Source organism: Clupea harengus, chromosome 9 (assembly GCF_900700415.2).
Source record: "Clupea harengus chromosome 9, Ch_v2.0.2, whole genome shotgun sequence".
Taxonomy (NCBI): Eukaryota; Metazoa; Chordata; class Actinopteri; order Clupeiformes; family Clupeidae; genus Clupea; species Clupea harengus.
This window is the reverse complement of record NC_045160.1, coordinates 18,217,692-18,237,645: the sequence shown is the minus strand read 5'-3', so window position 1 is coordinate 18,237,645 and position 19,954 is coordinate 18,217,692. Positions and strand designations below refer to the sequence as shown.

Here is a 19,954-nt window from a genome sequence, read left to right as displayed (position 1 = left end):
AGCGTTCTAAATCAAGCATTCTGATGGAACAGTCAGTGAACAATATATAGATGATGATGAACTGTTCCACTCACAAAACTAATAGACAATCTGATTTCACAAATATTTAGGTATAAACAAAGGCATTTCTACAAGATATATCAAACATATTTACTGATGCTTAAGAACATGTCTGAATACAATAAATATATTGAGGAAAATTTTCAATTATAGTTCGAATAAAAACATTATATTAATGATATAATGATGTATTAATTAATACATAAATATAATATATATTTATATGATATATAAATTAATAAACTGTTTATACCATCAGTTGATGGCTTCGAACATAGTTAAGACATATCAGGACAAATATTGTAAATTTTTTCATTTCAGGCACCTGGGTGACATTTGGTGGGCAAGTCTCAGATGAGGTAAGTGACATGATACAACACAACTGAAACCTAATCTGTCCCTGCAATGATTTAAAGTGGGCTGACATGTGCACAAGAGCCAGACTCAGACACATGGAAGGGGAAGACTGTGTTTGTGGGGTGCTGGTAGCGAAGTGTCACAGCAGAGTTTAACCGAGGCTGATGGTGGGTTTGGGGGTTGTGTGAAGTGGCTGAGCTGGCCTTAAGTCTCATCTCTCTCTCTGGGTTACATAAACAGAGTTCACCCCTCCTTCCCCCGCCTGGAGGTGCTCCATACCGCCCTCACTGTTTCACTGCCACCTCCTAACATGTCCACCCCCTCTAAAAAAAAAGAGAAGATTGTTGCCCTCATTGGATGGGATTAAGAAAGACAGGAGTCTTGGTTCATATTGCGCACGGGATGCATACACAGAGAGATATGCTGACACGCTGAGTCTCCCCAGGTCAAGCCACCGCAGCCTCATCATTGGGCTTTTACACCACCGCTGACCGCTGTGACACTGTGAGTGTCTGTGTGAGGTGCCTTTAAGGCCATAGAACAAGGCTTGCACATACAGTACTTTTTCTCGCACACGCACATAAATACACAAGTAACATATACACTACTTTGACCTCTTTTTATGCTTTTTATGTGTCCGTGCGAGAACACGTAGTGAGTGGGCAAGGTAAAAGTGCTATGCTTGTGAGCTTTTTAAGTGCACATGTGAGATTAAAGTAGTGTATGTGCAAGCTTTCTTAGTATATACGGCCTAAACGGCACCTCATAATAACATTTTTTTTTTTTGTCTATTTTGTCCCCATGGCATGCTAAAGTAGACGTGAGTTTGTGTCTAAAACGTGTGTGTCTGCCCCCCCGTGCTCCTCCCCTCTCTCTACCACTGCTGGGCCCTGAAGCTCAGAGGGAGAGCAGAGCATTGTGTTCAGTAGCGGTTCTTCTTGTGTGTGTTCTGTCTGGAGAGAGAGACTGTTGCTCAGCAAAAATGTCTCTGCAGAGGAGAGTGGTGTGTGTATGTGTGTGTGTGGGGGGGGAGTCAGTATTACGCAATGTTATGCAACAACCTGTTCTCTTCCCCTCTTGGTCCTTATCTCTGCGTTCCTCTTTATTCACTTTCAGCTCATCAAGCTCTTTTCAACTGTTATCCTCTCTGTGACCCTCTAGACCACTTCATCACACACGCACGCACACACACACACACACACACACACACATACACACACACACACGTGCACACACACACACACACACAGACACACACGCGCACACACATACACACGCACACACACACACACACACACACACACACACACACACACACACACACACACACACACACACACTGTCTACTCACATGTCGCTTTGTATTTCTTTCTCCATCTGTCTCTCTCATCTACACATCTGTCATTTCACACTTCTCATTCATTTTGAGGGTCACCTTCAGCCAGTCACAAAGTGATAGGCCACCATATGGACAATCTCACAACATTTCAACTCTGATTTGGCTTTCTTTCTTCCTCTCTCTCCTAAATCACTTTCATCACTGTATATCTCCCCAGCACCCTCGAAAATCGAGTTAGTTTGTTTCTCTCTCACAGCATTAGAAAGATATTCTGAGTTTTTCCAAGGAACTTTTCAAAGCTAATTACCTTTTGCGCCCACCCTCACAGGCACAAATGGAGAGAAAAAAACACAGCAATGCAGCAGAGAAATATACAGTACTGTCCCCATCGTAAAGTGCAGACCGAGACAAAATTAGCCTCTCAGCAGTTCAGCGTGATTTATGAAGCTCCGTGCTCTGTCTGGTGGAATCACAGTCGGGCGGGGGCAGCCAGGACAGGGAGCCTGGCAGGAGAGCCCAGACACAGGAGAGCTGAATCACAGGACCCCTTGGTCTGCAGTAATGGCATGCCATGACCATAGATTCCCTGACAGGCATTGGGTGTGGGTTGTGATGGTCTCTTTTTGTCAAGGGGAATATGGAGGGGTTGCTGGTCAGCGAATACTCTTTTTTTTTTACAGACCTTGATTGTGTGTGTGTGTGCATGTGTGTCTGTGTGTGTGTGTGTGCATGTGTGTCTGTGTGTGTGTGTGTGTGATAGAGGTTGACTCAACTGATACAAATCTTTCCCTGTCTAAATTACAGGTAGCCGAACAGTTAATGACTATAGCATATGAAAGTGGCGTCAACCTCTTTGATACGGCTGAGGTGTATGCTGCAGGAAGGTGGGTGAGAGTCAGACATAATGATTTATGAATGTAATAACCACACCACCGCTCATGTGGGGGCTGCCTTTTCATCGATTTGGACCTGTTTTATCACAGGGCTGAAGTCATACTGGGGAACATTATTAAGAAGAAATGTTGGAGGTATGTCTCTGTTTCTCTCCCCCTCTCTCTCCCTGTTTCTCTCCATACCTGTGCATGATGTGTGTGTTTGGGGGGGTGCATGTTGAAAGTGTGTTGAACACGCCTATACGTATACAAATCCATCATCTCCAATCAGTATGTTATCTACAGCCTCAATAGACCTAACTTCATCAAGCATTGTTGTGAAGCAACAGAGTTGTACATTACTTGAGTATTTCCTTTTGAACAAGCTTTTCTATACTAAACCTAGTTATAGATTAAACCAGTGGTTTCCAACCTTTTTGGCTTGTGACGTCTTACAAAAAAGCAGTGTGTAGTCAGGATCACATGTCAGATGTCCAGCGTTGTTAACAGCTCCCTCAATAGTGATTTTCCCTCTAAACTTCTCACATGGTTTCATTTCACTAAATGTTCAAATAATCTAATAGCGCACCAAAAATCTGAAATTAGAGAAAATATGATATTGTATATATATATATATATATTTTTTATTTTTAATTTTTTATTATTAATCATCTCACAACCCCTCAGATTTATCTCAGCCTCCAGCAGTTCCAACAGTAATATGCTGCTTACACACTGATACTTCAGTATTATTAATCTAATGATGCCATATAATAATATAACAGTAAGAGGGACCAAACCAGCACAAAACGACTTAAGGGTTGTAGGATCTGGAACCTGTACTTGCACGTGTTCATTAGGATAGGTCTAATTTTATATATTTATATATTTATACCACTAACCATTCTCTTTAATGTTGTTTTTAACAGCAAGCATCTGTTTTGCTGCACGTCTGTGTGGTTTCAGCAGTGTGCCTGTTAGTCTGATAGCCATAAAAAGTTGATTAATCATTTACGGCTAACAGGTGCTCTGATCAGACATTTGCCAGGTGTTTTGTTTTTCCCTCATCTCCACAACCACGCAGTGGCACTTGCATATGCAGGTATCCATGGCGACAGCTATCATGCTTTCATGGGTCGCCTAGAGAATCAGAGAGAGAGGCCAACAAGAAACACATTTTAATTTTTTTTGCAGTTTTGTTATTAAAGTTATCAGCTCTACATTTTCAGCTCCACTTCATACACATTAGCTGTATTTTGTGAGCATTAAATCATGTCTGAAATGCAATAACATAATCATTATAAGTCACGATGGTGATGATGAGGTCATAAATAAAAAGGTTCAGATTATAGCATGCTAGCAATAAACTTCCCATTGATTCCATAGGAGGAATATGCCAAGATAGCATGTTGAGTTTAGACACATGTAGCGCTGCATGTCCTCTTTGCTATTTCAGTCATCTTCTAGGGCAAACTGAAATGGGTGAGCTGATCCTCATGAGATCTCCAGGGAGCCATGCTGGCTTACCCAGGATACACTGCTGATGCGGTCATGAAAGGACAGAAATGATGGACAGACAAGCTTCTCTATCTATCTATCTTTCTATCTATCTGACTATCTAGCTATATATCTTTGTATCTATCTGACTATCTATCTATCTATCTATCTATCTCTTCCTCCATTCCTCTCTGTTTCTTTGGAGGAATGCCAAGTGACAGAGCAGGAGTGCTCACACATTCACTGGCTGGCTGTTCCTTTGCTTTACAGCTCAGGCCTTGGTGTGAATTAGTCCTCAAAGTGCTACCCAGTGTCACTGAGAAAGTGTCTGTGAGATGTGTGTGTGTGTGATTAGTGTGTGTGTGTGTGACTAGTGTGTGTGTGTGTGTGTAAATAGAGAGAGGGTCTTAGTTTGTTTCTCTCAACATCATTGTGATTGTCTCTGTGTCAGTCAGATGCTTGCGTCGGCTGCAGTATTCCTTGTGTGTGTGTTGTGCGGTTTTTCCATTCCAGTGGTTATGTAAGTGGTGACTGCAAACGGTGCACTTCATGTTTAATGTGCTAGAATGTGAGGCATTGGGGGGGGGGGGGGTTCACACCACAGGCTCATTTACGCTCATCTAAAATGTAAATGCACAACTTGAGGCGCACTAGCAAAACAGCAACAGTGCGTCGTGTGTGGGAAACACGTAAAGTCATTTCAGAATCCTCTCACATGAAGCAAAAAGAGTGAGCATAAATGACAAGTGCAATTATCCCGTGATAGCATCGTTAACTTTTAATGAAGATGTAATGACTCCACGGCAACTGATGAGGGTTTCATGGTGGGAAGAGTGTGTGTAACAGCAAGGATTAGAGAGCCATTCAAAATGGGCTTTTTCACTTTGATTGCAGGGACCACAGGATCCAACAGAGTTCATTAGGGTTTCACTGATTATTGGAATGAGTCACAGAAAATCCCTGTCTCTCTTTCTCTGTCTCTCTCTCTCTGTCTCTCTCTGTCTCTCAGGCGGTCCAGTTTGGTCATCACCACAAAGCTCTACTGGGGTGGAAAGTAAGTGAGAAGCATTCCCACTGGACATCCCAGTAATCACGCTTACTACACACAGCTGCAGATGTCTGCTCCTGCAGTTGTCACTGAGACTGTTGTATTGAGTGATAGAATGTTCATTCTTCGTTTTTGAGTGTACATTTGTTTATATTGTGTATACTTGACTATAATTTGATGTGTGTCCGTCTAGATGGATTTTGCAATATTTACTCTAGGCAAAACCATTTTATTGTATGCTTTCATGGAAATTAAACAAACCTACTTTTTAAATACGATTTTGCCAAATGCTCCTTCAAGTCTGCCAAATATTTTTGGAATGGACATTGTCACTAAAAGAGCTGCATGGAGAAAATAACTGTACAATTACACATTTAAGATTCATAAATCATATGTTTTTTACCAGTTCTCCCTTTTTGAAAGCCCTGACTGTCTTATCACAGACATAATACTGAAGTACTTTACTCAGGCATGATGGGAACCCAGACAGGCTTCGGCACTGTCTCTCTCTCTCTCTCTCTCTCTCGCTCTCTCTCTCTCTCACTCACTCTCTCTCACTCTTTAAAAAACTTTTTTGTGAGTGCTTTTACTGTCGTCCTGGGGTGCTGGAAGGTATGATAAGCTTTCAAAGCCCCTGATTGACTTTTTTATGTGTGTCTCTTCATGAATACGAATGAGCGCTTGCCTGAGAGGGGTAGAGGGGTTGATAAAGAGGAAGAGGATAAATCACATCATAGGAACAGGCTGACAAAGAAGAGCTTAAAGTGTGGTCTTGGCCTCCTGATCCACCACACAGGTCTCAGTCTGTCTGTGTGGTCTTGGCCTCCTGATCCCTCATACAGTTCTCAGTCTGTCTCAGTCTCCTGATCCACCACACAGGTCTCTGTCTCAGTCTCCTGATCCCCCACACAGGTTTTAGTCTGTCTCAGTGTGGCCTTGTCCTCCTGATCCCCCTAACAGGTCTCAGTCTGTCTCAGTGTGGGGGATCCCCTTTCTTTCACCTGCTCTACTAATGGTATTTGTGTTGGTGTTTCTTTTTTCTTGTACAGAGCAGAGACTGAGAGGGGTCTTTCAAGGAAGCACATTATTGAAGGTTAAACTCAGTTTTCAGATTTGCTTTCGATCTCTCTCTCTCTCTCTCTCTCTATCTATCTATCTATCTATCTATCTATCTATCTATATCTCTTTCTCTCTCTCTCTCTCTCTCCCTCTCTCTTTCTCTCAAATACACATACGCATACACACCTCTTGTCATTACAAGGCATTATAATGCATTGCTGTCATGTAATGTTCTGAAATGTAATGCATAAGACAAACAGACATACACACACACACACACACACACACACACACACACACACACATACTAGGCCTTCATCATCAGCTTGAGGGAATTGTAATTTTAACTCTCTTAAACACTTTGTTTTGCCAAAATCTAGTATTTTCCACAAGAGAATCATGTGAATGTGTCCTGACAGGTCTAAAGGGCTCGCTGCAGAGGCTGCAGCTGGAGTATGTGGATGTTGTTTTCGCCAACAGGCCAGACAGCAACACGCCCATGGAAGGTAAGTGAACTCAAAGCAGAGCTGGCATGTACCTTTGGTGTCCTAGCCTCTTTTGTCATGACTCCTTTACTGAATGATTATTTTGAATCTTCTTCAAAGAAAACATTGATGGGAGAAGAACAAAGAACCTGAGAATCTATAACCTTTTTTCTGGAGCTGCGAGTCAGTTCCGGCATAACTCATCCTCCAATAGTCTCCTAGTGGCTTTAAGCTCAGCTCTGTGTCTTACCCAGGAGGCACAGACGCCTCTGAATGGCAGGAGGAGGGGAGCTGTTTCACTTATGGCCCAGCATGACTCTATCATCAGCCTCTGTGGGACTCACTGGAGGATGTTGAAGTCCAGGTCTGGGATGGGACATGACACCCAAATGTCAGCGGTGATCTGTCCCGCTGGTCTGGCCAGTGACCCTGTCATGGTGTCAGTGTGGCCTCCTGCTTCCCCTCTGCCAGCTCAGGCCCTCCCATGATGCCAGAGTGCCAGGCTGATGAGTAATCAGGTCAGGGCCTGCGTGCTGTACTCCACCACAGCAGGGGGAAGCACGCAGCATATTTGTGGCCTGAGTGAGAGAGAGAGAGAGAGAGAGAGTGAAAAAATATCCCCAGTGTTTGCCTTGTCTCTCACATGTTAGGGTGTTAGTTGTTGGCCTTACTCTCAGTGTGTACACACACACACACACACACACACACACACACACACACACACACACACACACACAATCCCTCTGCTTCTGTCTGATTTGTTTTCCCCCTCATTCTCTTCAGAATAATATTTCCTGTAGCATAATAAAGACAAAATAAAACAAATACATTTTTATAACGTACCTTTACAATAGACTCTACATGTCTATTTACATATCACTAGATAGAAGTACTGCCACATCAACCACCTCAGCACTGGTACTTGGTACCCAGTAGAGCGCAGTTGAGGACTTCAATCTCAAGAACTTTAAATCGATGATTATGCGATGTGCTGCTTGGTGTGAAATGGAGATTGGCACAATTGCACAACCCTTCTTAGGAGTGGCCCTCAGGGGGGCCCTGTCACTCCTGCCCAGTCACGGTGACCACACAGAGTGACCTGACCCAGCCTGGCATTCACTCGGCCACTCAGCGAGCCTGCCTGAGGCAGAGGAGGGATCGTGGACCGCAGCCGCCCGCACCGCTAGCCACTGCACCACACAAAAGCAACTGCACTTAGCCAGAGCCAGTACAATACACGGAGCCACAGAAATGCCATGCGACTGCCATTGAAAAGCACAGAGAGCCAGTCTGGGGCTGCACTCTGCTCAACAAGGCCCTTTGGAAGAAATACACTCACTCACCTGAAGCCACTTGTGATCCCAAAGATGTAAAATCAAATAGAAGTTGGTGTGTTTTAAATGTCAAGGAGCCCCAGGTGAGGCATAGCCAGTGAGAGAGAGAGAGAGGGATGGCGAGGGATGGATGAAGAGAGGGAGAGAGCGATAGAGAGAGGGATGGTGAGGGATGGATGAAAAGAGGGAGAGAGAGGGATGGATGAAGATAAGGAGAGAGAGAGAGGGAAAGGGATGGCGAGGGATGGATGAAAAGAGAGGGAGAGAGAGAGGGATGAAGAGAGGGGGATGGATGAAGAGAGAGAGAGAGGGATGGTGAAGGATGGATGAAAAGAGGGAGAGAGAGGGATGGATGAAGATAAGGAGAGAGAGAGGGAAAGGGATGGCGAGGGATGGATGAAAAGAGAGGGAGAGAGAGAGGGATGAAGAGAGGGGGATGGATGAAGAGAGAGAGAGAGGGATGGTGAAGGATGGATGAAGAGAGGGAGAGAGATAGCAGAGAAGAGAACACAAAGAGCCAGAGCACAGCCGGAGGCAGTGGAAGATGTTTCTTAATGTTACTCTCACATCATTATCTTTGCTCATCCAAAACTTCAGCTTACACAACAGAATGAACTATAATAGCACAACTCAGCATCTCTCTCATAGTCTTCTATCTTTCATGTTTTTACATGTTTGCAAACACACACACACACACACACACACACACACACACATACACACACACACACACACACACACACACACGCAAGGACCCACAGATAGACAGACACACACACACACACAGACACACACAGACACAACCTGGCTTTGTGTGGTACTCCATTCAGTTAATCAGTTGTGGCACAATCCTGGGGTACATTGTGCTCCACCTCTCCTGTTCTTTAGTGCTGCTCCTCAGTGCCAAAGGCTGCTCTTTTGTTTAAGACCACTCTTTATCTGTCTCTCTCAGACAGAGCTGTACTATTTGAGGTCACTATGAGGAATGCTACATGTTTTCCCTGTGCACAAACACCATCCCAATTACCATTATTCTCAAACATGACACAAACACAAACACAAAACCTATTCCCAGGACCTCACACACTGTAAGATGAAAATGGAGAGGATTACACAAAGGGCTTTAAAGAGCCAACTTCACAATCCCAAAATGCATAATGCGTTTTACCCGTTTGCTAGTGTGGGCATAAAAGTGCATATATTATGTGCAACATAAAAGTTTGTAGTGTCTTGGCTTTGTGGAGGTTTCAATTTTTTTGCCAGGATCTTTCTGTTTGCTGGTTGCTGGTGTAGAGTCTAAATTCAGCCATTTAAGAGCTCTCTATTGTTAGTGATTTGTAGAGAAGAGAAAGGAGCTTGGAGGCTAATTATGTAGAACAGTAAAAAAGCCCACAACCATGCATGTAGTCTTCTCCAACACCCAAATCCGAGGAATTCTGTCTAGCTACCTGTAAACTTTATTTTTCAGTCTGTCTCATTACACTTTACTGTGTTATTGATTCAATATTCGGTTCCAAGTGATAATTCACCAAATGGATTCAGATATGGGCTCTGGTCAGAAGAGGGTCAGGTCTTTCTCAGAGTCAGCTACTGACTGCACACTAACACAAGGACGATGAGAGTGGGAACTTTTCAGTTTGGTGCGCAAAGTGAGAGGTCTAACTCAAGCAAAAAGGTCTAACTCCAACATCTATATCCAGCGTGAAAAACACATGGAATGCTGGTGTTAAAGTGTGCTGGTGTTGACAACATTGGACAAATATGTTCGTGGGTATTATTTCAACATGTTATATTTTTCACCCTTTTCAGACAAAACTGGATTTGTATTGATTTTGATCCACTGCATGAAACAACTGTTAACTGTTAACTGTTAGTGGGGGTTGAGGGGTCATGAAGGGCAATATTTATAGCCTTTTCAACTGCGGATAATTTAATAATGCAGGTACCTCCACACCCTCTCTCATTCTCAGTGTAATGTTCACTATTTTTAGACAAACTTCAAAAGTTTCCTTCAGTCAGTTTTCCCCTCCGCCTGGTGTTCAGGCTTGAGTGACTCTCTCCATGTTAATCTGGTGTGTGTGGCTGGTGCAGGCGGTACAGTGCAGAGAGGCTGTGCAGTGAGCAGAAGTGCCGTGTCATCTCCCCTGATGCTCGTGTGCTGCATATTAAACACTCCTAGACAGCCTCGCCGGGTGCGTAACCTCCACAAAGAACAGAGTCCCGTTACAGTCACTCTCCACATACTCACTGTCTGCAGCGAAGGCCAGGGGCCAGGGCCTTAGGCACGTCTGAATTAATGACTGGAGTTGAAGGCAATTTTAAGTGTGCTTTGTATCAGCAGCCAGGCACATTTGAACCAACATTTTCTCATATGAACTAGGGATCTGGACTGGGATTGCTTATTTTGGCAGCTGTAGTTTTCCTAGAGCACAGTCCACTAACACAGAAGTTCAGTCCCTATCTGTCTGTAGTTTTGTGTTGAATGTGCCTCATTTTTCCAACCATCACTCAGTGTCTCCTCCACAAGTAACTCTTAGACCTACATTCTCAGTGACTGAATTGACGGACTCCCAATTTCTTCCCTCATTTCTCTCACTCTCTTAATCCCTCACTCCATCTCTCCATTCTTCAGGAATTCTTACTTTTCTACCAAAATGAATTGAATCACCGTTCTCCATTTTAAATCTGCTGTTCTTAAGTCACCACTTTTGCACCAAATCACATTGGTATGTCTTTTACTGCAGACATTTAACACAGGTTTAAACAACTGACAGCATCATTTGTGATTTTGTTTTCTCAGAGATTGTGAGAGCCATGACCTATGTCATCAATCAGGGTATGTCCATGTACTGGGGAACGTCACGATGGACAGCCATGGAAATTATGGTGAGTGGCCCATTCGAGTGAGAGTCTAGAGAGAGTGACATGCAACGCTCATCCATGCAGCTGTACGTGTAAACGGTGTATTACACACATGCCAATAAGACTGTTAGATTGAGCGGACATTAGGCTGAAGGACATGCTGGCTTAATACTACTTGGAGGCGCAGCTGTCAAAGCTGCTGGCAGTCTTGTCCAGTACTGATTGAACTTACATGTTTAGGTTTTCAAAATCGAATAGAAAAAAGAGAGGAAGCTCAGACTGAGAACCTTTCCCTCCTCAGCACAGAGCTCTTGCCATGTTCTTGGACGCATGAGGTGCGCTCAGCTTTCAGGTTAAAGTGCATCCTTATGCATACAACTGGTAACTAGTATCAGCCTTAACACTGAGCTTGAACTAAGCAACAAATGATCCCCACAACTCACGAGTCTTAGACACAGTCAGATAACATCAAGCTGATCTAATAGAATAGATGAGTGCTCTGCTGCTGCTGCTGCTGGGCTGAGATATCCCTGAACTGTGTCTGAGGCCCGCACTGAAAAGAGACCATCCATAATGTCTCAGAAGCTGCCTTGTCTGATAGGATCCGGTGGCATTCTGGTGCTCACAAAGGGAGTCCTGCGGCCGCTTTGATGCGGCGCCAGCATCAGAGTCACCATTCGTCCTGTGTGGAGCTGACTTTGAGGAAATGGAGTGAGGAGGCATTCGTGATAAATGATTTTCTAGAGAAAGAAAGAGACAGAGTAAAGCTGTTTTTTTAGGGGGAGGGGGAGGGACATAGGCAAGTCGCCAAACGTTCTCCATTGTCATCTATCTCTGTGCTCCATTTTTTGTGTGTGTGTGTGAGAAGTTCTTCGTTTGCTTTGTTTTTGTGCCGGCTTTGCTAAGTCGCAGCGTATGCCATCTTCAATGGCTGCTAATTAGAACATGCCAGGGGCTTTGTGTGCATTAGCAAGACCAAAGTGGTGCAATTGAAACCACATTATTAATTCATGCTTATAAATGAGGGGTTTGGGTAGGCACATGGCAGGAGAAGAGTTTGGAGAGGAGATGCTCAGATACAACAACCTGTAATTTGTGCCATGGCGAGGGCTTGCTCCACTTCCTGGTGTCACGCCAAATAGCGCAAACACAGCTTCTCAGCAGGAAGTGTGTAGATGATATGACTGCATGTGGTAATTTCCTAGCTTGCAAGGAAATGATTGCCTGCCACATGTCTAGTCCTTGGGCACTGTGCTGACATGCATACCCACACATGTAAGTGCAAATAACAACACAGGCAAAATCATGGGCACATTAAAAAGAAACATAACCAGTTTAGAATGTAGTCTGAGGGGGAGATATTTATATTGTTTTAGCCCAGGGAAATAATTGATGATTTTTTGTCTCATATGTATATCATTTTTTCCCTACCACTCCATTCTCTCTCTCTCTCTCTCTCTCTCTCTCTCTCTCTCTTCCCTCCTCAACTTCACTCGTTCCGCTCTAGGAGGCGTACTCCGTGGCGAGGCAGTTCAACCTCATCCCCCCGGTGTGTGAGCAGGCTGAGTATCATCTTTTCCAGAGGGAGAAGGTGGAGGTGCAGCTGCCTGAGCTCTACCATAAAATAGGCAGGTGTCAATCAATCCTCCCCACTCCCTCTCCAACTCTCCTCACCCCACACCATCTGCCTGCTTTCAATCAAGGGACCCAATTAATTGTTTCCCTTTTTGATGCTGCAAATCCACAGTAGCTCTGTATAATATATATTCCTCTTCTAATCTCCTTCTAAAAGCTTTCTTAGGAACAGCAGTTATATGTTCTGAATTTGAGTTAATCATGCACAACTTTCTAACTTGTGTTTCCTTTGTGTCTTCAGGGGTGGGGGCTATGACGTGGTCTCCCCTAGCCTGTGGCATCATTACTGGGAAGTATGAAAATGGCATCCCTGAAACCTCCAGGGCCTCCATGAAGGTATGTAGATTAAGTTTTATGTGACAATAGCCAATGAATGTGCCTTTCCTGGAATTCAGTGCCTGTATTCTCAAAGCATCTAAATGCTAAAAGTAGCTCCTTAACTTTAAGGCCTATTCACAAAGTCCCTTAGCACTCAAAGTGGCACTTAAGTCTGGGAGGACTTGAGAGAAATAGTAGAGGACTCCTAACTCACTCAGATTAACTCTCAAACGATCGGAGAAAGGCTGTTTATAGCATTATACAAACAAATAAATACCGTCTCAATCGCGAGGGTACACTTATAGAGCTTGTAAGGGACGCAATAGCCTACGTCACCAACCAACAACCCACTCAGTGTGAAATGGAATTAAATGTAATGTTTTATTGTATAAATGAACTGTCATCATAAGGATGCATTTCACCGAAGACGCTCTCGAATAACGATAGCGTATTCCACTAGGCCTATTATTTAACGTGTAGCATTAGGTGTATCACGTATTTATTTATTTATTTTATCATTCTTTGCAGCAGGCAATGAAGCTCCTGCCTCCTCACCAAAACTGACCTGTCAATCAGACCTGTCAATCATCGCCGAAGTAGTTGAAGCAAGTTCATGCATGAGACTTGACGTCAGCCATAGCAACGGAGTCTCTCTCTTAGTTTAGGATGCTTTTCCTCAGGAAAAGTTAGTCTCTGCCGGCTTTGTAAATACGATTTAGGAGAAAATTGTTAGGTAGAAACTTTTAGTGCGACATAGAAGTACTCTTAGTGGTAAGATTAAATGCTTGGTGAATATGGGCCAGATGTCCAAGTTCACATTTATGACACAAGAATAATAAATAGACCTTTTTAAACAAACTAAAAAAGACGACATTCTGGTAACCCATTCATACCCATGGCTGGTATCTGAGCACTGATGTATTCTCTCAGGAAATCAGGAGCTTGCACAACTTATCATTCTGATTGCCTCTGGGTGTAAATAATAGTCGCACCCTTGTGCAAAAAGATCCGTATCAGTGAACATATTGATGACAATTAATTAGTTATTCACTCCATCTGATCCATATCAACCTGTAACAAATCAAGGGAAACAAAGAGTACACTTTTTTTGAGAGCAAGACTGTGAGGCAACATGCAGATAGATTTGTACTTCGGTAAAATGTGGGCTCCTGTTGTTAATTCATTGCCAGCTAGGATACAGGAAAACTGTGGATAAGGGGAAATGTGTTCTTCTGGACCAGTATGGCTACTACTTTTCCTTCTATAATTTGTAAAGTGCAAGCTAATCTGAGTACATGTATTGGTTTAAGAGAGTAGATATGCCATGTCTAATGAATAGTATTCTCTAGTGGGTGCCTAGTAACAAATTAATTAATAATGTTTGTCTATGATATAGTTTCAATTCTAACATTTCACACCTGCTCAGGTGATCCCGGTGACCACCTATGCATTGTTTTATTTTGTGTGTCATTTCTTTGCTCAACTGAAAATCTGTATTCAATGATAAAAATGTTATTTCCTAATCAGACAGTTGAAAGTTTTTCTGTCCTTTTCTCTTTCTTATCCTCCCCTGCCTACCTTTAATTTCCTCAGTCATACCAGTGGCTGAGGGATAAGATCGTGAGCGAAGACGGCAGGAAGCAACAGGCTAAACTGAAGGAGCTGGGTCACATTGCCGAGAAACTGGGCTGTACTCTTCCACAGCTGGCTGTGGGTAAGATGAAGAAACAGCACATTTCACCCGTGTCAGGTTTGCTCTGGCGGTTAGCTGCAGTGCAGTTCCTTCCTTACCTGGCACCAGATGATTTATCTACCAAGTGAGAGTTGCAGAATCAGCAGGCAGAAATAGTCACTTTAGAACAGCTGCAGGCCCCAGCAGCCCAAATAAGCATCTGAATCTGAATTTGACCTGGTGCTGGTGTGGATCAGGGCTAAATCCATTCCAGAGTTAACTTATGTCAGGGTACCTTGGCAATGTTCGCAGAAGCAGAGCATTCAGGCTTCCACAGTAAAGTACTGCGACCATCTAGTGGACATTACATGCTAGAACAGGTCCTGTTTGATCAGATGTATTCTGAATGCATTATGCTAATAATAACAGAACTTTACTCTTCAATTCAGCCTGGTGTCTGAGGAATGAGGGAGTGAGCTCTGTGCTTCTTGGAACATCAAACCCTGAACAGCTTACAGAGAATCTGGGTGCCATACAGGTTAGTAAGGTGCACACACTCAGTCTTTTGCATATCTAGAGAGCGTCATGTGTAGCAGTCTTTTGCTAGCCTAACATTACTGCATCCTCTCAAATTAACAGGTGCTTCCGAAAATGACTTCTCACGTGGTAACTGACATTGACCACATCCTGGGCAATCGACCTTACAGTAAGAAGGACTACCGTTCATAGGCTCTTCTGTGAGGCTGTGCGTCTTCTACTAAGACAAATGACAGTGATAATGCAGCCAGTGTGGGTCATACGATTTCCGTTATGTCCCTACTGTCTACCCAGAGCCTGGCCTCCCTACAGGCCCCCCAGGGCTGGGCCTTTTAAACCCCCAAACCTGCATGCCTAAGCTGGATAGAATCTGAGTAACCTAGCCTGAATCTCAAACAAGCGTACCCCGAGAAAGAACACGGTAGCTGAGTAACAACACACAAGAAGAAGAAGCATCCGTTATATACAGTTCAAGAACAGCACAACTGAGCTTATTAGCAACTGCCGTCCCATATTACTATATGCAGTCCCCTGCAGGGCTGCAACGCAGTAGAGCTTTTAGGGGGTCGAATTTCAAGGAAGGTGGAATTGTGAAGCATGTCGCCCTCCTCTGGTGGACCAGGGAACTGCATCCCACTCCTGTTAAGTCTGAATGGGCGCCTGACTGTACTGTCTTCTGTATGCACCTGCGGGGGGAGAGCTATGCCTCTGCATTTGCTTATTTAGTGAAGCCACATCATTGACTGCTGACAAATGCTGGTCTTATGCCAGCTACTACCTGAAATCCCTCGAAGACCCAACGCCGACCCTTCTTGTGCTCATTTGAAAATAGTGTGCATTGCAGCTGGAGTCATTTCTGTATCCCTTTTCTATGTATTACTGTGAGGGATGTAAAGGTTTTTGCAACATGTGTAATATAAGCAAACTGACCTCAACCCTTATTTCCTGACAACAGCCACAGTATTATAATCAGCTTATAAGGTAGGTACATTGCACAACTCTAGTGTGGCACAAGACATCCTTATGTAAACTTTCCGTGGGATCCTATACTCATTTGTTCCATTTACAGTTTTAAGGTACCTCAAGTTCTTGGTTCTAAAGGAAACGGGTGGAAAAACTTGACTGATAATTTTTGGCCTTTGTCTGAAAGGCTCCATCAAGAGCTTTGGTTAATACTAAAGCATAAATCATTGTACATAAACATCAGTCCTCTCTAAGATGCTAAAATGTCTTTTAACAATAAAGACACTCCTTAGCAGGGCGAATAACATGTATCTTTAAAATGAGTGAATATATAACTCATCATTTCAATCAAGCAACTGTCTTGTCAAATTTCTTCTAAGTCATCTAAATGAAAATTTGAGTTAGATATGAACATCTGCAAACTCTGTACTCAAGCATTCAACTGTTTGCACAGCACCCCAGCTTCATAACAAAGACCTACACAAACAGTTCAGTTTTTTGCTTTCCCAGTCCTCTCCTAATGAGTGCCTTTAACCTAACCCTGCATGTACATAAAGCTTCTGTCTTTACTTCCTCACTAACCATAGGTTTTTAGAATCATAGTGATGTAAAACCTGTTTTCTATGGTTCAGAGTTAAAACGGTGTTAACAAGCCATTATATACTTGCATCAGGGTCTTTTCTCCATCATTATGCTTTTCCTTCTTGTCATAAAGCAGTGACTTATGTAAATATTTATAAATATATAAAGATAAATCCTGTATTTCGCTTGAAATAAAATGCATTATGCCAACACAGACTGGTAATATGTGTGCATCTTCTTTTTGTAGCCATTTCTAGGTAGTCTTCAACATCATGAAAAGACAAACACTGAGAGGACTGGTTCAGGCCCATTATCTTTAATTTGTATAAAAAGAGAATGGCGGAGATCAGAAAAAAACTCCACAGATGACATCATGAATTTCATGAAAATGCACAACAGAAATGATAATGTCCAGCCCACAGTCACATCATTGGCTTTCCCCAACCCCTTCCCAAACCAGCCCACCTCACCCCCCAACTAATTTTTCTTTTCCTCCTCTTGTGGTTCCAACTCTCCAGCTCGTTTGTTCATTCGCTCACTTCGATCCAGTGGACAACAGGGCAATGAGGCCAGACGAGGCACTAATGGACAGAATGTAGTTACTGTAGACAGTCAAGGAGAAACACTGAAAGAAGGGCCTAGAACACTCAGCAAATACACTTTTCAATTTCTCAACCAAACATTTTACAAGAAATTTGAACCCAAGTCTTAACACAATATATAGCTACTTCTACCAGGAAATGTAACCAACTTTTTAAGACCTTTTCACCTATTACACTGAGTATCATATTGCCTTCCTACTCAAAATGAAGTACGGTATATCATTATAATCTCCTGAAGGGTGTTTCATGGCCTGTAGAATTCATTGTTTATTATTGTTATTGTTATTATTATAAGACCGGGTAAAGGATACACAGTGGGGTTGAAGTTCCTGAGCAGGAAGAAGGAGGCCACGATGACCAATACCAGGAAGAGGGTGTTGTTGTAGAAGATGGAGAAGGTGGTGGCCTCATAATCTGCAACCTCGTTTTTCTTCCACAGGATCCTGAAGGAGACAGTCAATTACATTCAGGCTCCTCCCTCAACACACACAACATAAGATAACTCCCTCCTGGCCTCAGTCTCTTTCTTCCCAACTGGGCTGGAAATGTAAGCAAGAACTAAACAATAACTAACAAACTACAATAACTTGAATTTTTCCTTTCAAGTCTTTCACTTGCATTTCAGTAACATATTACAGCTCTAGGCCCAATCTGATTCAACATATTAGTCTCTTAAAGCCATTAAATGGTCAATAGACAGTTTGATCAATATAGACCTTTGGCATATTAACATAGTTGGTGCACCATGTTATCAGTTGATAGTCAGCTTGCAATCAAGAGAGTTTGACTGACCTCTCATCCTTCTCTTTGCGGGACATCTTCCGGTTGTCAGCCTCAGACAGCTTGCGAGTCACCTCCTTGGAGACAGCATCCTCACGCTTCTGGGCAACCCTGAATATATATATATATATTTAAGGCAATGACATTCATGCACTCACATAGAATCCTTACAACAATAAAAGAGCTCACACCACAAAACATATTGAAAGTACAAGGAAACATGCTAGTAGACAGGAGAGTACTTACTTGTGCTTGAGAACAAATTTCACGTTTTTGTAGGCGAAGGCCACCAAGTATGTGCTGACGAGAGTCATAACGGCGTAGAGAACGGCAGACTGTACCAGGTCCATATGCCAGATCCTCCAGAATAACCCTAGTGCAAGACAAAAATACAGTATAGTTAACTTGATAAAGCCACGAATACTGTGGTTGACAATTAAACTTTGACAGACGCTATCTGACCGCGATCAATCAAAGGCTGCTACTGATTGAGTTGCTAGCCAAGCCATTCATTCTAGGCGTTAACTTATTAAATTGTAAATTAACATGATTATAAGTTAATACGAAAGAGTTATCTATTGTTAGTAAATGACAAGAGGAATCCTAAGTAACCTAATAGCAGCTACCATTGCATTACTTGTCCACATAGGAACTACCAGTAAGTTATTTTCAACCAAGAATAACAGCTAGCTAACATTAGCTGACCTGTAAAACGTTAGGATTGTTGCATACATCGTCACAAAAACTACGAACTGCTCATTTCACATGAAGTTTGTCCAGATTAACTTTCATTAAGCTGCCAACACATTTTCCTCATATGAAGGCTAATGAAAGTAACAATTGCAACAGCACCACTGACATGTTGGCTGCCTATAACTAGCTACAGGCTAGTTAGCGTTGACGTTACTCACAAATGGGGATAGCTGAGACGATAAGGGCATTTCCGTAGAAAAGCGCTGTCGATTTTGCCGAGAGGTTTCTGCTGAAATCTTGAAGCAGAAGATCCTCCTCAGACTGCTGCTTGCTGTTGCCTTTAGGTGCCATTGCTTCGAGACTTCACCTGGTAGCGAACCTAGCTTTCAGTGCCGAACAGCAAAGAGACTGACACGTATGTCCACAGATTGTATGAATCGCTCGGTTTCTTACGCCGCGTCAGCACAGACACGGAAGTCGTCACCATTGACCGGAAACAATTGTGTTTTATTTTCTCTCAAGCCATGTTCCTTAAATGTATACCACCATCTAGTGTAGTAGAGATGAAAGCACCACTGAGACGGGATCAAATACGAAGTGCTTTCTGCAATTACATGAAAAGACGAAAACAAAGATGATTAAATGAAAGAAAGAGAAAGAGACTATAGAGACCCCTCTTTTTGGTTGCGTTGAATTTGCAAGTATAGAAAAATGCATGCTGTTTTGGAAATAAATGTACAATTACACAGCCTGTATGAGAACAGACTGAAGTGAATACTGATACTTATTCACAAAACAACACAATTACAAAAACGTATCAAAAGACATGAATAACATGAATAAAGCTTGAGAAAATGTTTGTTGGCTAATGATAAGGAACCACATTAATGAAACAGTTTGCCTTTTAGCTTAATTATGTTAATATGAAAGTAGAATTTAAAAACAGTTATAAGAAAACGACACAATAAGCTAATATACAAGTGCAGAAATAAATAGTCTATATTTTAAATGATAAATCTTATATTGAACAACCTAACAAGAAAAAGAGTAATACAAAATGGAGCATCACAACTGTCATGCAAACCACCATTACTTCAGCTGTAAATCTCTATGACTGTTTCAGAGGTACCCCAAGGTCATCGTGCCAAACAGCATGGAAGCAAGCTCACTGAGCAACTCACTTGCACACACGCATAGGAAGAGTAACAAACTGGCACAAGCTAGACTTTAAGTCTGACTTTATAGTACACAACACTACA

The 19,954-nt window shown here is 42.7% G+C and overlaps 2 protein-coding genes across 3 annotated transcripts in view; one reads left to right on the top strand and one right to left on the bottom strand.

Annotated features, from left to right (window-relative positions):
- kcnab1a (potassium voltage-gated channel subfamily A regulatory beta subunit 1a) overlaps window positions 1-15,921 on the top strand; it is a 61,202-nt gene extending 45,281 nt beyond the window's left edge. For both annotated transcript variants that reach the window (XM_031573720.2, XM_031573721.2), the window contains exons 3-14: window positions 382-419; window positions 2,561-2,640; window positions 2,740-2,784; window positions 5,135-5,179; window positions 6,223-6,266; window positions 6,652-6,738; window positions 10,852-10,937; window positions 12,421-12,541; window positions 12,790-12,884; window positions 14,460-14,580; window positions 14,988-15,076; window positions 15,178-15,921. In XM_031573720.2, coding sequence (XP_031429580.1) covers window positions 382-419; window positions 2,561-2,640; window positions 2,740-2,784; window positions 5,135-5,179; window positions 6,223-6,266; window positions 6,652-6,738; window positions 10,852-10,937; window positions 12,421-12,541; window positions 12,790-12,884; window positions 14,460-14,580; window positions 14,988-15,076; window positions 15,178-15,267 — 941 coding nt within the window. In that variant the 3' untranslated portion in view covers window positions 15,268-15,921. The remainder of the gene's footprint in view (window positions 1-381; window positions 420-2,560; window positions 2,641-2,739; window positions 2,785-5,134; window positions 5,180-6,222; window positions 6,267-6,651; window positions 6,739-10,851; window positions 10,938-12,420; window positions 12,542-12,789; window positions 12,885-14,459; window positions 14,581-14,987; window positions 15,077-15,177) is intronic.
- Window positions 15,922-16,920: 999 nt separating this feature from the next.
- Window positions 16,921-19,155, bottom strand: ssr3 (signal sequence receptor, gamma). The gene is made up of 5 exons (XM_012824104.3): window positions 18,914-19,155; window positions 18,249-18,375; window positions 18,015-18,113; window positions 17,534-17,665; window positions 16,921-17,222 (listed from the first exon to the last, which is right to left on the bottom strand). Exons 1-5 carry the CDS (start codon window positions 19,044-19,046, stop codon window positions 17,156-17,158), a joined length of 558 nt encoding a protein of 185 aa, XP_012679558.1. The 5' UTR covers window positions 19,047-19,155; the 3' UTR covers window positions 16,921-17,155.
- Window positions 19,156-19,954: the final 799 nt, after the last annotated feature.

Excerpts from the sequence above, each read along its gene's own strand:
- ssr3 (XM_012824104.3), bottom strand. The coding sequence starts at position 19,046 with ATGGCACCTAAAGGCAACAGCAAGCAGCAGTCTGAGGAGGATCTTCTG. Across the intron at positions 18,114-18,248 it reads AAATTTGTTCTCAAGCACAA|GGTTGCCCAGAAGCGTGAGG; the intron begins GTAAGTACTCTC and ends ATATATATTCAG. Across the intron at positions 17,666-18,014 it reads CGCAAAGAGAAGGATGAGAG|GATCCTGTGGAAGAAAAACG; the intron begins GTCAGTCAAACT and ends TGTCTCCTTCAG.